Genomic DNA, 18,135 nt, shown 5'->3' on the forward strand with positions numbered 1-18,135 from the left:
ATTGTCAGTGGCCTCGTTGTCAAAACAATGTTGGTTACTATAATGCTATAATAGATGGATTTCCAATTTGATTTGTCTTATGTGAAGTCTTCAGATTGAAAATGTCCAAACACCTTGTGATGATTTATGAATGCCTCCCTATCTAAGAGGGAGTGTTGAAGAAAGTGTAACTAGGCCTAGTGTTAACAAATTCCTTTGTACTTGTAAAGGAAAATAATTATTATTTTTTTCATTTGAAAATGAGTTTCTTTCTCATTGCACAGGTCTAGCACATGTTGAAGTGTTATAGGAAAGTCAAAGAGTCAATGTAATTATTGAAGACCCCTTGATGGAAAGTTACACTATGTGAATATGTCTATATAAAATTTCAAGTAAAAGTGTCACGAAACTGCATCAGGAGAAAATCCTCAAAGAAAGTAAAACCTCCTCTTGTAAAGAATTAATTTTTGTCTAACAAGTCAGCTCCATGTTAAGCTCAATTTGGCCCTCTAAGAAGGCCATGTTAGCTCAAAGAAGAAGGGAAACAATCACTATAAGAGGGATAGATTGACCTCATTATAAGGTCACACATCCACTCTAAAATAGGAAGAGGTGGAAAAAAGTGAGGAGAAGAAGTCTACTATATAGTGAAAGGAAGGCCAAGTAGGATAACTCTGTTTTTGGGCAAGAAGGATTACTACACATGCCATATTAGGGCACACTTCCACAAAAACAATGGAGAAGACATCACAACCATAGAAAGAAGGTTTGGTGGGGTAAAAAAAAAGTTATTCATCAAACCAACACCAAAAGAAGGACTATTTTGATATACTAATATTGAAGGATTTCTTATGGTATGATTTATGTCACACGTGTGAAGAGAAGAAGTACATTATGTTGCTAAATGAAATCTATGATCACAACAATGATGAGGAGCTTGGTTAGACAAGAATAAGGACATAAATAAGGCCTCCTCAAGTAAAGAAGGCTCCACCTCAATTGAAGAGGGAAAAAGAAGAGTGTCTCTCCTAGGGTATGCATGACTAGGGTTTCTGCAGTAAATCCATCAATTGAGAAGGACAAAGAAGAAGATCAAGGTGCAACAAGAGGAATTGATCTTGAATCAAAGGGAAGGCTTGAATTTTTCTTGGAGTATCTACTTATCAAGGGTCTGGGGTTTGGAATTTTTAATTGAAACTTCAATAAGAGAAATTTGCAGAAGGATTTTCCTCATTAGGTGAGAGAGGTTTTTCCCTCGCTGAGAGCCAACATCTTGTGTTCTTGTCTCTTTTGTTTTGGTAATTTTTTGATGAAGTAAGAGAAAAAACACTAATAATAATGAGAGAATATTGTGCTAATAAGAAAAGGTAAAAGGTAGCTCAAAAATAGTTACCATCATCACAGGAATCTTAACCCAGCCTAAATGCCCTAGATTCCTCAACACAGAGTTCCTTTCATACTATGAAAAGTTTTATGGGCCAATGATCAGAATAATAATAGGAAAATGTTGGAGCTTTAAAAGTGGGTCCCAAAAGGAAGAGAGTTTTAGATAACAAAAATATATTAAGTTCTAATGGTACCAAGGAGGAAACTTCTCTCTTATTATTCTAGGTGAAGATACCATTATTGGATTTTCACTGCACTAGTTTCGAGTTTTGTAAGAAATCTACGAAGAGCTAGGTATCCTCATCTAATATTGTAATTTCCCTCCTTTTTCCCTGGAGGAATTTGATCATGCTGAAATCCACTATGATTAACTAATCATTATCCCCTATAATTTTTTCTACGCTTTGAAGATTCATGACAAAGGATTTTTTGTTTCCACGAGTAGAATTGGGCCATACACATTGGTTATGAGTCCAACTTTTTGAGGATATTGATATTGTGTGGTAAAAGACTCTAATATTGTAATTTTGTCAGGGTTCCATAGGATTTTTTATCTCTCTCGATGCTCCATGAGTATCATTTTCTATTGATTGATAATTTTTCGAGATGGACTTGGATACTTGTTTAAAGGATTCCATAGGACAATTGATTTCTCACAACATGAAAAGTCCAAGGTACTCACATTTAATTTTTCTTTGAAGGAGTCCTTGTTACGTTTTTCCATTAAGACTACTAATATTCTATGATATTTCTTTCATTGAGGATTTGAAGGGGGAGAAAGGGCGACCTCTATCATCAAGACCACTATACTAGTGTTAAATAAGAATTTCCCCATTTCATATATAAGTTATTTATTACTTTTTTTTTTCCGTTTTTTTAATCTTCCTTTCTTCCCTTGGAGTGTTCCTTATTTGTATTACTTTTAACTCCCAAAGATATAGATGAAGGTTTTGAAGAGTTACATGGTGCTTACTTGTGTGACCTTTTTCGAGTTTCGAGATAAGTTATGGTTATTAATTGGACCTGATATTCGAGTCTAGTGACTAGATCTTTTGATTTCCATTTCAGTGCCATCCTTTCAAAATCTCTTTATAGATATGCATCTTCTTTCTCTTTTCTATTTAGTTCATCCCGTTCCTCCTTTACCATTACCATTTCTTTTATCTTTACCTTTTCCCTTTAACTATCCCCATTTGTTTGCTTCATTCCCTGATATGATTTCTTGAGTATTATGTTCTCACTAGTTTTTTCACCTTTTTCCTCATTTTCTTGGGGGATATCTTCTTTTGTTGGCAATGCTAGGTAATGATGGCTCCTCTTATTAATTCTTTATTCTTGTTTGATACCTTTACAAACCCTTCATAGTCCTCCTATTACTCCACCTTTGAAGGAATTATGGTTTGGTTCAGAGTGCATTCCCCTCATAATTGGCCATATTCATGGAATTTCCTGCATCTCAAAGGTATTTTCTCATAGTTTATGACTTTCTCCCATATTTCATCTTTATAACTAATATTTATGTTTACTGAGAGGGATTTTATTATTTCTAAGTAGACACACAATATTTCCTATGATGTGCATTTTTTAAGCTTGATAATAGCTAATACCATAATGAAAGACCCAATGGCATTTCCAATATGCTCTAATATGTCATGATCCTAGAATTATTGTGTATAGGCATATCCACAATGGTGCCAAGTTATATTCCTATTTATTTGTGCTAAATATCTTAACCAAGGGTTTCATTTATAGTCTTATCAAGTTCAGAAGGTAAGACCCCCCTTGAAATATTCTATTATTTTCCTCTATATTATTGAAAATCACTATGGAGAAACCCTTTGAGCCCAATTTGAACTCAATGTCTCCTTTCAAGTGCTAGTATTTTACGATCCATCTTATGACTATTCTCTCTGAGGGCCATATGCCCAAAATCTTGCATATTGGTGAATAGTCCTTCATGTACTGTATTTTTCTCTCCAAATTTATCTGAAATGATTTCATAAAGTGAGGTTTTCCCATTTGAGGGAGGCATGTTCTTACATTCATTGGATGCTTACTTGTTGATTTTCCTACCCTATTTAACTTCCCACTTCCAACTATGGTTTGTGTGTTGTCAGGGGTTACATGTTGGTCCCATTGATGTTGGGATTGTTGAGTCTATGAGATGAATTCCTGGAGGTGAAATTACTAAAGGAGGGGTTATCTCCTCCTCCCCATGGGGAACCATGTAAAGTCAAGAGTTTAATGAAACAAATAAACCGTTTTTAGGAGGTGAAATTTTTTATTTTGGTTCTCTCCAACTTATTTTATCAAGAAACACATCGATAATAATTATAAATATTACTTTTGAAATATAATAACTTATTTTATTATTATAATATTTTATATTAGTATAAAATATTATAATATTTGTTTCTATTAAATATAAATATTATTGTAATTATTTTTTTATGATGACGATCATTAATGTCCTTTAATACCAAAATGCTTTATCATCTACAAGGTAATGTAATACTCATAATTCTTTAGTTTTGTTTCTAAGTTCAAAATATATTAAAAGAAGCCTTCCAAGATTACGATAGTTTCATTAGGTTAAAAGGTCAAGAAGGTGAGTAGTGTGACAAATATTTTGAAAGTTAGATTTGATGTTGGTATAATATGGACAACATAAGACAAAATGTTATTCATCTTCAACCCTCCTAGTGTCAAAAGGTTGATAGATTCTTTCAACCCACAATGTCTTGGGAATTGACCAACCTCTAATTTCACTAAAAAGATCATGAAAATTTGTTCTTATTTTAGTAATGTGTATTTTGTTATTTATACTAATCAAGACAAAGATAATTTTGTTTTATTATATAATTTATTAATGTTTATTTGTTATTATTCATTTCAATTTTAGTCATTACAATCTAAATTTAATATGAATGGGTCCTTTTAGAGAATTAAAAATAATTTGGAGCATACACGTTAAAATCCAAAAAGGATAGGGTATGTACACATCTATAAACCTTAGTAGCTAAATGGTTGTGTGGAAGGGGTTTATTGTCCCACACATGATAATTCATACAGACTTGATATCTCCTAGAATTGTGATCTTAAAATTAGATTATTATTATTATTATTACTAAATTTTAGGTATCAATATGCATAATTAGTATCAAATCTATTTTTAAAATAACCAAGATGTAAATAATTCCAAAAAATAGAAACATAGACTACTCATCGTTTATTTAATTATTATCAATTCTTTATATATTAGATTAGAAACTATGGGTGGTTCTAGCTTGTGATGCTTTCTCATGATATCTTACTCACAAAATAAAAATGAAAAAAAGTAACTTGGAGGATTTATTTTCGAAATGAATTTGAATATGGTATGAAAAAATTAAATGTAGCTAATTGAATTAGCTTCCCAAATATACATATTTTATTTATAGAAATTATGTATGCTTGTGAAATTTGAGTTTTCCAATTACTTTTATGTAGCTATTTGTAGATTTTTGTTTTTAGTGTTGGTGTTGGATTGCAGAATTGGAGAATAACAAAGAGTGTTCATCGTGTTATGATCAATGTTTTGAATATAAAACAATATTCACCATCAAGACCAATTTATGTTTTTTCTATGCAAAATATAATGCATATGTTCAGACTAATGTAGATTTTGAATACCTGAATGAAGGAACTGCATTCTTCTTGTGTAGGGATATTGTTTGAAAATATATAATGTTAATTCTTTTTTAATTATGAAAATAATTATACCATGGTTGATGCAAGCTAATTTTGGTCTCTCTCTCTCTCAATTGGATAGTAAAGGAAATTATAAGCTATTGACAATACTCTTGATTAGTGTGCACTTGAAAAGGGAAGACATCAATCAACATGTGTCCTTACAGCTTGATTGATTTAGAGGAAGAAAATTGCATGATGGAATGGAATAATATTATTTTAGCGGAGATGACGAGTTGTAAAATTACCACATTTTTGCACCATATTTTCCTTCGTTTTAATTACTTACATATATGCACGATTATGTATCAACCAATTTTAATGCTCATGTGAAAAAATTATTCTTAAAGTGTTTTCCATGGTATTTTTTAGTATTTCAATAAATTGCAATAGATATTGGGATGAATAAGTGTATCATCTATTTAATTTTGAATTATTTATCATGTGTGAACAATGTGTTATAGGAAAGGGTCAAAAATCTACGAGGTTAAAGAAATTAAAGTTACTGGAATAGAGCAATGGTAGATCCATGTATTGTAGATGTAGAAATCCATAGAGGAGGAGATCGAACACCACTAGTCATGCAACCATTTCGGGAAGATAATACAATAGATAAATTTCATAGTTATAATTATTGGAAGGCATATTTCTATGTCATCAAATGTGGATATCCATTTTTATAATATTTAAGGGCATTCCATGTATATACCATGGGAATAGGGAGTGCACTACTATTAATAATTTTGTTAAACATATTTTGAGCAACTTGTTGTAAACCATATTACTTATTTCAAAATTAACAATGGACTTGGAGTTAGCAGGAACCTTGGAAGTATTTATGAGTTTCATTCAATTGAGAATACGTTATCCTCAAGTGGATCTATATTGATATATCTTTTGTAATCACTTGAGAATATTATCAAGTGTATCTATATTTATAATTTTTTTAATGACTTGGGAATATCATATCCTCAAGTGGATCTATATTTAGATATTTGTTTCAAGAAAGCTCATTTATAAAAGGGATTTCCATCTCCATTCAAAAGGGAATGACTCCTAGAGCACATAGTCCCAACTATCATGGTATAGAATACAAATTTCATGAGATCTTGTTCCCATTGCAAATATATATTCTGTGGTGATGTGTGATTTGGTTTAAGTTATGTTGTTATTGTTCAATTCAATGCCTTATTTTGGAAGGAAGAGATCGCTCCATTAGAGTATATCATTATATAGTTTGGTAACATTTCATTATGTTTGTGTGTGTATGTGCATATTTATCTATTTTTTATTTTGTTTTTTCCAATGAATTTTTCAATTCATAGATTATTTTTACTAAATATTTTCCACAACAAAAGTAATGACTTATGGAAATTGGGAAGGCCCTAAGTCATGCAAGATGACTTCTTAGTAATGGTAGGGTTCTCATTAGCATGATCATTATTCAAATACATAGTCATTGACAAGACTGATTGTGATGTAAGGTAAGTTACTTTCTATGTAGAAGGATATTAGACAAACTAATGCCATTGAAGAACTTACAGCCTATACATACAATGCACAACATCTTACAAGTACATCAAATATGTTAGTTGAGAAGATAAATTCACAAGTGTTCTTATCCTAATGGAAAACATATAAAAACACTATCAACCACTACTTCCCCACCATATCTAATCACCTTTCACCTATTATAACCTCCTCGTCCTTTGTTTCTCTCATCTCACACCATAATTCCCATACCTCTCAGTCTCAAATATCTTTGAAATTTCTACCTTCTTCCCATTTTTCCTCCCATACCCATGTACATTCCCTCACTACATGTTTTTTTATAGGAATTGTGTATTCTTGTGAAATTTTATTTTTCCAATTAATGTTATGTAGCTATTTGTAGATTTTTGTTTATTTTTCCATTTTAATCTAAAACAATATTCATCATTGAGACCAATTTTGTGTTTTTTTATGTAAAATATAATGCATATGTTCAAACTAATGTAGATGTTAAATACCTAAATGAAGGAAACGAATTCTTCTTGTGTAGGGCTATTTTTTCAAAATATATGATCTTAATGTAGAAACTCCTTGTGGATTGATCTTCTTATGTATTTTTCTAAAACAAAATACTTGAATCTAATCTACTCATAAGTAGAGACAATTAATCAATTGAGAAATCACAAAGCATACAAGAGAAAGAATTCAATCAAAACATTCCATAATTTTTTCCTCGGGAAAGCCACAACTAAAAACCCCAATTTCCTTGTGTTGTTTTAATGGGAATTAGCCCCTATTAATTAGGGAAATTCCTCAATTGGAATTGTGTAATATATCATATGTCTTCCTCTGACTGCATGCACCACTCATACAATTTTGATGATTATATAACTGATAGTACAGTGCACTTGAACTCCAATGCAGTCACCACTCATACAATTTGGATGATTATATAACTGATAGTACAGTGCACTTGAACTCCAATCTCAACTGCATGCATGCATGAGTTAATTATAGTTGATTTATCAGTTAATTGATTGAACACATGAAGTTTCACCCCACTACTAGAACTCCTACTAGTTCCTCCATTAGTTGGAACTAGTTTAACTAACATTAACTTAGTTTTACGGAGTTAAACCATTACAACTCAAATTAAACTCAACCTAGGGCTCCAATGAAGTAGGCAACACTCTACAAGACTCAAGTTAAACCCTCAAAACTAAGTCAAATTAACTTAGTTAACTTTTACAAGTTGTCTTGTGATGTGGAATTACGATTTCTCACCCATCTCTCTCTGTCTTAGTTGGATAATAAAGGAAATTATAATGTATTGACAATACTCTTGATCAATTTGCATTGGAAAAGGGAAGACGCCAATCAACATGTGTTCTCTCTCTCTCTCTCTCTCTGAGTTGGATAATAAAGGAAATTATAAGGTATTGACAATACTCTTGATCAATGTGCATTGGAAAAGGGAAGACACCAATCAACATGTGTACTTATAGCTTGGTTTATTTAGAGGAAGAAATTTTCATGAGGGCATGCAAGAAATTTAGTTTGGTGGAGATGACGAGTTGTAAAATTACCATATTTTTGAACCATATATTCCATATTTTTAATTCCTTTCATACATCATGATTATGTATCAACCAATTTTAATGATCATGTTCAAAATTTATGATTAAAGTTTTTTTCATTGTATTTTTTAGTGTTTCAATAAATTGCAATAAATATTGTGGTGAATTAGTGTATCATGTATTTAATTTTGAAGTAATTTATCATATGTGAACAATTTTTTATAGGAAAGAGTACACAAGGTACGAGTTTGAAGACATTCAAGTTAGTGGAATAGAGTAATTGTAGATCCATGTATTGTAGATCTAGAAAACCATAAAGGAGGAGATCCAACACCACTTGTCATGTAGCCATTTGGGGAAGATAATACAATAGATAAATTTCATAGTTATAATTATTGGAATGCATATTTCTATGTCATCATATGTGGATATCCATTTGTATAATATTTAAGGACATTCCATGTATACACCATGGATATAGGGAGCACAACACTATTAATAATTTTGTTAAACATATTTTGAGCAACTTATTGTAAACCAAATTACTTATTTAAAAATTGACAACTCACTACGAGTTAGCATGAACCTTGAAATTATTTATGAGTTGTATTCAAATGAGAATATCCTATAATCAAGTAGATCTATATTTAGATAACTTTTGTAATCACTTGAATATTGTCAAGTGTGGCTATATTTAGATATTTCTTTCAAGCAAGCTCATTTATAAAAGGGAGTTCATCTCCATTCAAAAGGGAATGACTCCTAGAGCATATAGTCCCAACTATCAAGGTATAGAATAAAAATTGCATGAGCTCTTGTTCCCACTCCAACTATATATTTTGTGATGGGGTGTGATTAGGTTTGAGTTATGTTTCTATTGTTCAATTCAATGCCTTATCTTGGAAGGTAGAGATCACTCCGTTAGAGCATAGCATTATATAGTTTGTTAATATTTCATTTTTTGTTTTTGTGTGTATGTGGATATTTATCTGTGTTTTATTTTTACTTTTTGCAATGAATTTTTCAATTCATTGATTATTTTTACTAAATATTTTCCATAACAAGGGTTGTGACTTATGGAAATTGGGAAGTCCCCAAATCATAGAAAATTATTTCTTGGCAATGGTAGGGTTCCCATTAGCTTCATCATTATTAAAATGTATATTCATTGAAAAAAGTGATTGGGATGTAAGGTAAGTTCCTTTATATGTATAAGGATATTAGACAAAATATTGAAAATTAAGTATTTGTAGCCTATACATACAATGCACAACATATCACAAGTACATCAAAGACCTTAGTTGAGAAGCTAAATGCACAAGTGTTCTTTTCCTAATGGAAAACATATAGAAACACTGTCACCACCACTCCCCCTACCCTATCTAATCTCCTTTCACTTCTTACAATATCATCTTCCTTTGTTTCTCTTATCTAACACCATAATTCCATTTCCTCTAAGTCTCAAACTATCTTTAACTTTTCTCCCTCACAGCTCACCTCCTCTCCCAGCCCCTTAATGGTTTTTCCCACATTTCATACATGATCACCACTTTCTCAACTACCCATTTCATCATCCAATTCTTTTTCCCACATTTCATACATGATCACCACTTTCTCACCTACCCATTTCATCATCCAATTCACCTCTCTTGAAATAACCCCTCATACCCACCTACCCTTGTCTCACCTATCTAATCTTTAGTGAACATTAATTTCTGTGATTGGAAAGAAACAATATCTTTTTTTTTAATGTAATTGGAAGGAATATCTTTGTCTTTTCCTTATTGGAAATTGATGTAAACATGGAGAATGGAAATATCAATCAGTAATCATTTGAGTAAAGAGAATCCAATTGAAATGGTCATTGAAGTAAGAGAAAATGAGAGGATAAGTATTACAAAACATAGGCTTTCAAGAGAGGTCAATCTAACTTTTATCACAATGGGTATCAGTATGGTTTCTTCCCCATCACAAGCTAATATTAAGACATTGGTAGAGAGAAATATAATTCTAACCTTTAGTGAAGATATAACTATTGTTTTGGGGTGGGATACGGATTAGGTCACGAGGCGCTCTGCAACTCGACTTAGGGTTTCAGCAGATACCTGCTATCACAGGCCCTCCTGACAACGATCATCCTTTGCAGAACACGGAAGAGCATTAGGTTCCAATCCATGGGTTTTGGCTGACGGAAATCATGAACCCCCCTCAAGGGGAAGGAGGGGTGCCTCCTCCAACAAACGACAACCAGAAGAGCCGGATCGAGGACTCAGACAGTGAAAAAGGGCACAATGACGGAAACGCTGCCAGCAGCCAGCAGGCACATACTGAACAAGCACAGAAAGATAAGCCTAAAGTCAGTTCTTCCACATGCAAGCCAGTTTCCACGCATAGGCCAAAAGTAGAGTTACCCAGCCATCGCATCAATGCCAGAATACAGTATATGAGAGATCATGCCCTCATTGGCAAATTCATTGGAATATGGCCAAATGAGAAAGCGTTGAGAGCCTGGATTAATGTCAAATGGCATCCAAAAGGACACATAACCTTGCATCTAGGGCCTAAAGGGTTTTTTACTGCAGTCTTCAACTGCCTGGAAGACAGAAACAGAGTTTTAGATGGAGGGCCTTACTTCTTTAACTCTGCGGGACTGTTTCTCAAAGAATGGATCGAACGTTTTAATCCAGATAAGGAAGACCTAAGTTGCGCACCGGTGTGGATCAGGCTGTATTCTCTGCCATTGGAATACTGGGAAGAGGAATCTCTCAAGGCGATTGGTAATGTTCTGGGCGAGTTCGTCAAGGTAGCAGAGGAAACAAAGACGCATAGATACACCTCATACGCCCGGATCTGTGTCTACATGGACCTTAAACAAGCTCTGCCTGATACGGTAAGTCTTTTTCATGAAGATGTTGAATGGATACAGTTGATTGATTATGAGCATGTACCCTTTAGGTGCAGGAAATGTCATGATTTAGGACACCTCTATAGAGACTGCCCACTGAATAGTAAGCCCTCATTTCAAATGGACCCGGAAAATCCAACGCCGGATGGTTTCACTAAAGTGCTGAATCACAGAAGAGGAAATAAAAAAACAGCAGTCTCTACAAAGATTCCTCCAGCTGACGAATCAAAACCCTCGACAAGAAATAGCTTTGCAGCCTTAGCCAGTGAAGACATGCAGGATCCAGATAACACACCTTCCAAGGAAAAAGAAACTAGTCAGGAAAAGATTGAAGGATCTCAATCGAAAACAGGGGAAAAGGTAGCAGAACAATTGGATAATCATCTTAAAACTGCTTCAAAAACCTGGAGCTTCCTTGGAATGGATATAGATGGTACCAATCCCAATATAGAAGACGAGAAGGAAAGCAATGGAAACTTTCAAGAACCTCAGATCATGGAGGAGGATACGGAATCCATAGATATTGGCGAGTTGGATATTCTAGGCTTAGAACAGGCCTGTAAAACGGGAAACTTCGACAAAATACCCGATCGACAAGTGGATAATCTAGTGGTAGTACTCAATAAAGCCCAAAAAAAATACTCACTAGGGGTTCAAATTGGTAGCCAATGGGATGGCAAATTCATCACCAAAGATAGTAAAAAACGGGGAAGGAAGACCACTCTGGAGAGAACCATCAAGATAGGAGAAGTGTTGGTAGAATCAGGCCGATATGCCAAGTTAACCAAGTACTTTAATGCCAACCCCAACCTTCTCAAATAAGTTGATCTCATGGAATATTAGGGGGCTCAATAGCCCAAGGAAAGGAAAATTACTAAAAAACATGCTCATGGAGGAAAAACCTACCATTCTCTTTCTGCAAGAAACAAAATGTAATTCGACAGTCTTGGAAAAAATAGCAGCAAAGGCCTAGCCACGAGGGTTAGTAACAGCTGTTGATGCACAGGGTGCGTCAGGAGGACTTGCAGTGCTCTGGGATGCACGAGTGATTCAACTGAACAACATACATGCAAATAAAAATTTCATTCAAGCTAAATTTCACATAATTGGCACCAATATCTATGGCCATATAACAAATGTGTATTTCCCTCAAGAAACCCAGCACAAAGTTGAAATTCTGGATACCTTGACGCAGCTGAACACAGAGAGGATGCACCCGTTATGGATATCCGGAGGTGACTACAATATGATAGCAACAATGGAAGAAAAAAAGGGAGGCAGATGCAGAATCAATAGAGATGGATCCATATTAAAAGACTTCATTCATAACAACTGGATGATTAATCTCCCTTCAAATAACGGCCTATTCACTTGGAACAACAAGAGGGCAGAACCCATGCAAATAGCCTCTTGTCTTGATAGATTTCTGATATCAGATAATGCAGTTCATCTAGGAGGAGAATTCATTGCCTCTATCCTTCCAGTCTCAAGCTCTGATCATTGGCCAATAGCCCTCCATTGGAATCGACCTGGTTGCAGTATTAGGCGCCCCTTCCGGTTTGAGGCTTTTTGGTTATCTCATCCTGAATTTAATGAATTTGTCAAAGCATCTTGGTTAAAATTCAATCCTACGGATGGCACTAAAATGTCTATATTCCAACGGAAGCTGAAATATCTCAAAGGGGAAATTAAACGCTGGAATCAATCCATCTTTGGCAACATATTCAAAGCTCAGGAAACCCTCAATCACGAAATGAAAATCATTCAGCAAAGGATGATCACAGAAGGACGCTCTGAAGAGCTAGCCAAGAAAGAGCAGTACATAGAAAATCAAATCCTTGAAAGAGCTTTACAGGAGGAAACTCTCTGGAGGCAAAAATCAAGAGTTAGGTGGCTGAAGGATGGTGAAAAGAATACGAAATTCTTTCACAAAACTACGGTGCAAAGAAGAATGAACAATCAAATTTCCCATATCAAAAATGAACAAGGAAGTAAAATTGAAACCCATGAAGGCATTGAACAGGAATTCCTCAATTACTTCAAAAAGGTGAATCAAGAACCTAACATAGATCGAACAGAGGCCATTGATAAAGTCATTAGACATATTCCCAAATTAATCACTGAGGATCATAATCTTCTCCTTCTCAAGCCCACAAGCCTTCAAGAGGTTGAGACTGTTGTGCATCAGCTAAAAGCAGGGAAAGCGTCGGGACCAGATGGATTCACCTCAAACTTTTTTCATCATTTCTGGGATTTAGTAAAATGGGAAGTCTGGCAGGTCGTGGAAGAATCGCGTACTTTAAGATGGATGTATCCAGGTCTGAATGCAACATTTATTGCATTAATCCCCAAAGCAGAGGAATCCAATACTCCGGACAAATACAGACCGATTGCTTTGTGCAACATCATATACAAAATTGTCTCCAAGGTTATAGCTTCCAGATTGAAGCCTTTGCTTCCCCTTATTATCTCTCCAGAACAATCTGGATATGTAGAAGGACGACAGATCACGGATGGAATTATTTTAACTCATGAAATAATCCACTCTCTCAAGCATTCAAAAAAACCAGGTATGTTACTCAAAATTGACTTATCTAAGGCTTTTGATAGTATAAGTTGGACCTATATGCAAAAAATCCTTAATGCCTTTGGTTTCGCCCCTTCCTGGGTCAGATGGGTCAGTAATCTTTTATCCTCCTTGTTCTTCTCTATTCTCATAAATGGCATACCGTCGCCCACATTCCGTCCCTCTAGGGGTATCAGAGAGGGAGACCCGCTCTCGCCCTTTCTGTTTGTCATCTTAGCTGAAGGTCTAGGACGTAGCATCAAATCTGCTCTCCTCTCTCAAAGCCTCAAAGGTCTCGCTTTCCACCATGCTCCCTCCTTTTCTCACCAGCAATTCGTGGATGATAATATGCTTTTCGGTCATCCATCTGTTCAAGAAGCTCGTTCCTTCAAATCCATTCTTTCAAACTTCTCTGATGCTTCAGGAGCCCTCCTTAACAAAGCTATGTCTCAGATATTCTTCTTCAATACTCCTCCCCCCACCAAAAGAGTCATTGCCCGCATTCTAGGCTTCACCATTGCTTCCCTTCCTTCCAAGTATCTGGGCGCTCCCTTAATTGCCTCTGCTCTCAAGCATTCCTCTTGGAAAGACCTTTTAGAAAAACTTGAAGCCAGACTGTTCCTATGGACCCACAGAGCTCTTAATATGGCCAGTAGGTTGGTGCTCATTAAAGCTGTTCTTCATTCCATGCCTCTTTACCTTTTTTCTATTCTAGCTGCACCTAAGTGGGTTCTCAAAGCAATAAAGCAGCTTCAGCGCAATTTCTTATGGGGAAATTCAGGTCCAAATCGAAAGTGGGCTCTGGTCAAATGGGAGAATGTCTGTCTCCCAAAGAAAGTTGGAGGCATTGGGCTAAGAGACCCAGAACACAGCAATATGGTAATGGGGGCCAAGATTTGGTGGAGATGGCTCTCAAATCCCAGCACTCCTTGGGCCTCCCTATGGACAGCGAAATATGCGAGCAATACACCCATAGAGGATAGAATTAGAATGTCAGAAGTAAGTAAAGGTTCAGTCATCTGGAACTCAGCCATTCAACATCAAAATCTAATACAAAAGCATAGCTTCTGGGATGTGAAGGACGGCAACACAGCACGATTTTGGGAAGACTCATGGCAGCAGCTTCCAAATCTTAGAGACACTCTCCCTGACCTTCCAGAACAAGATATAAATCAGTATGATAAGGTGAGTCAATTTTGGGACTCACTCTCTACACAAGAATACAAAAAATGGAAAGAAGCTAGTCATATAATACTGCACAACACGGAGCAAACTCAACTTTCTCTTTCCTCAGAACTTCAAAAATGAAAAATCCTATCATCGGCAGGAAGGGACATTCTCAGGTAGGGATAGGAGGAGAAGGGGACCTTTACCACCAGAGAAGCATACAAAATCATTATCAAAGACAGGATAATCAGAGATAATTTATGGGATAAGATCTGGAATTCATCTATCTGGCCGAAGGTGTCTACTTTTCTGTGGCTTCTGTCTCATAACAGGATTCTCACATGGGACAACCTCAGGAAAAGGAATTTCTCTGGGCCCTCCATATGTCCTAACTGCAAACAGGAAGAGGAATCAACATTACATCTAATGCAAACCTGTCAGCTAGGAAGGAAATTGTGGGAAAAGGTTACATTCCGCTGTCAAAAGGAAGGCAGAGTACATGGGGACATTAAAGGCACTCTTCGCACTTGGAGCCAAGAGCCATATCAAAGCAAACTTTTAAACACACTATGGCAGCTTATTCCAGGGTTACTAATGTGGAATATATGGAAGGAGAGAAACAGAAGAATCTTTAAAGATCAATCACTGTCGATTGAGCAGATATGGACTGGATTGCACCAAAATATTAAAGAAACCTTGTCTATTAAAGCCTGGTCCCAAGAAGACTTCCCATCAATCCCGCAAGAACAAACTATCTGGGACAACTGGAAGATTCACTTAGATCATCCGCTCTCTTCCATTAACAATTCCTCAAGGTATCATAATCCTCCAGCAATATGGACTCCACCGCCAATCAATGTGTTTCAACTCAACTTTGACGGAGCTTCGAGGGGTAATCCTGGGAAAACAGGATTTGGCAGAGCCATCAGAAATCATCAGGGCACTCCCCTTCTAACTTTTTTTGGCTCAAAAGGTTGGAACACCAACAATGCAGTGGAATTGGAAGGATTATGGAGAGGGCTTAATCTTGCGCAAGAAAGAGGTTTCTTTCCTCTAATAGTTGAAGGGGACTCCCAAATTATCATCGATATGGCCTCAAAACTTATGCAAGGATCCCCCATTCACAAAGTCAGCAGCAGCTGGAGAATGGCTCCAAGACTTGAGCTTCTAAACCAATGGCTTTCTCATCACCAAGCAATCTCCTTCAAACACATCAGACGGGAAGGAAACAAGCTGGCGGACTTTCTTGCTAATTTAGGAGTGGACACCGGAATGGAATTCTTCGAAGGCCCTCTCTCCAGCATAGCATCAGAGAACCAACTCTCCAACTTCCATACCATTGTAAAAAATGACATGCATTCGAAGGAAGATACACACCCGGATGCGGGTTTAATAACTGCATGTTAATTGCAATGCATGCAACAAAGGCAGTTGTCCACACACTTGGACGGATCCGGTAGTTTACGGTATGTGATATAAAGGCTCTGGTCATAGCAATTATGGTTCATTCGGCTCGAGATCTTCAGGCAAGGGATTTAATCATGGCGTGCTTTAATCACGGCTCATTCGATACGAGTTTTTCAGGCATTGGTAATCTGGTTTTCCTCTGTTCGTTAAACCTTCAGCACCCCTGCGCAGCTCAGGGTATATGGAAGCCCCTTTGGCTTCTTAACCGGTCTCATTTTGCCTGTGTCTGGTCTATTGATTTGGTCTTCTCCGCCAGTGTCTGGTTTATTGCTTTGATCTTCTCCGCCTATGTCTGGTTTATCGATTTGGTCTTCTCAGCCAGTGTTTGGTCCACTCATTGGGTTCATTCTGCCTGTGCCTGGTTTCTTAACCTGGTCTACTCCATCTGTGGCGAGTCTAGCAATTGGGTTTATCACGCAGGTGTCTGGTCCTTTAATTGGGTCCATTCAGTCTGTGTCTGGTCACCTTACTCCCAACTTCGGTCTCCCTGCTCACCCAAGCTGCCTGTGCACCCTGTAATGGCACGTCGACGTGGCATCCCCTGGCATGGAAGTAATTCAGGTTCTCATGGAGGTTCTCGGGGTCGTGGTGGCTCTGCCCCTCAATGCATCCCTCGGCCTCCCCATCCTCTCTGCCCTCTGATCATTCTCGGCCCTCTCTGAATAGCTCCTTTCAAACTACCCGGTTCAAGTTCAGAAGCAGGCTCATTAAGACTCTAATCTCAGCCACTATTACTGTTATCTTCTCGGAGGAGGAAGATGAGCTTACAAGCTCAGATGAAACCTCCAGGGCTCAGTCTCAGTCTCAGAACTCAAGTGACTTTCAGGGTGACATGGCTGGAGTTGTCCTCAATGAAACTTCCATGCAGCACGAGGAGGGCCTTCAGGAAGACCCTCAACCCCAGCCAACTTTACCACAAAAGAAAATTCTTGCTTGTGAACCAGTGCGCCTCTCTGGAAGCGTTCTGAATCTTTTTCTTCCTCAAGAAGGTAGTATGATGGAAGCTGAAGACAATGTAATGGTGACCTGGATTGGCTCCCCCAACCAGGCAAACGTGGATGCGACAGGATCTCCTCCGCAGGTTTAAAGACTTCTGGCTCTACTGTCATGACATGTTATGAAACCAGCTCAAGAAAAGAAAGAAAAGATAGATCAACGCCTTAGAATTCAGCCTCTTTGAGGGGGCAACCTCCTTTACATTACATGAATGAACAATTCTTGGATGATACAAATGACAAAACCTCCTTTCTATATATAGGAGTCTAGGGAGTCACAATATAATCCAGCCGACCTAACAATAATAATATAAAGCCACAAAAATAACAATAGAGGGATTCTATGGGGCACAGAAATAACAATATGGGGGTAATAGGGGCACAACAATATAAATAAGGGGTATAACTACAATAGTAATGGGGTAATCACTAGTATTATAGGGACCCAACATGACAGCTATCCCTTTTCTGATTTCTAGTACTCGTGTGAAGTTCCCATGGCTCATTATGTGCATGTCTCCAGCTTCTTTTGTTATCAGCATGAAATACTACAGTCTTCAGGTCAAAAGTTTGGTTTTGAATCTTTTTGTAATAGCAAGTTTTAAAGGATAGCATTTTTGTAAGCGATCAGCTACCTCTGAAGGTTTGATCACCCATAGAACAGTTTAGTTTTTGGTCTCTCAAGCTCACTACAATTCTCGCTTCTACAACTCTCATTTTTGTAAAAGGAATGCAGCTTGCTACCTGCAATAGTCTTTTTGGCGAAGGGCAGGCTACGGCCCCCTCAGAGGTTTAATCCTCTCTGTAAATATTTTTCTTTTTATCTTTTTAATAGAATAGTCTTTATCCAAAAAAAAAAAAGATATAACTATT

General features: G+C 36.6%; 1 protein-coding gene across 1 annotated transcript; it reads left to right on the forward strand.

The window, feature by feature from the left end:
- The first annotated feature begins 12,712 nt into the window (after positions 1-12,712).
- On the forward strand, positions 12,713-16,207 carry LOC149264371 (uncharacterized). The gene is made up of 3 exons (XM_089398576.1): positions 12,713-13,464; positions 13,741-14,818; positions 15,461-16,207. Exons 1-3 carry the CDS (start codon positions 12,713-12,715, stop codon positions 16,205-16,207), a joined length of 2,577 nt encoding a protein of 858 aa, XP_089254702.1.
- Positions 16,208-18,135: the final 1,928 nt, after the last annotated feature.

Source organism: Pinus tabuliformis, chromosome 6 (genome assembly GCF_031772625.1).
Source record: "Pinus tabuliformis cultivar Carrire ecotype Pingquan chromosome 6, CPIR1, whole genome shotgun sequence".
Classification (NCBI taxonomy): Eukaryota; Viridiplantae; Streptophyta; class Pinopsida; order Pinales; family Pinaceae; genus Pinus; species Pinus tabuliformis.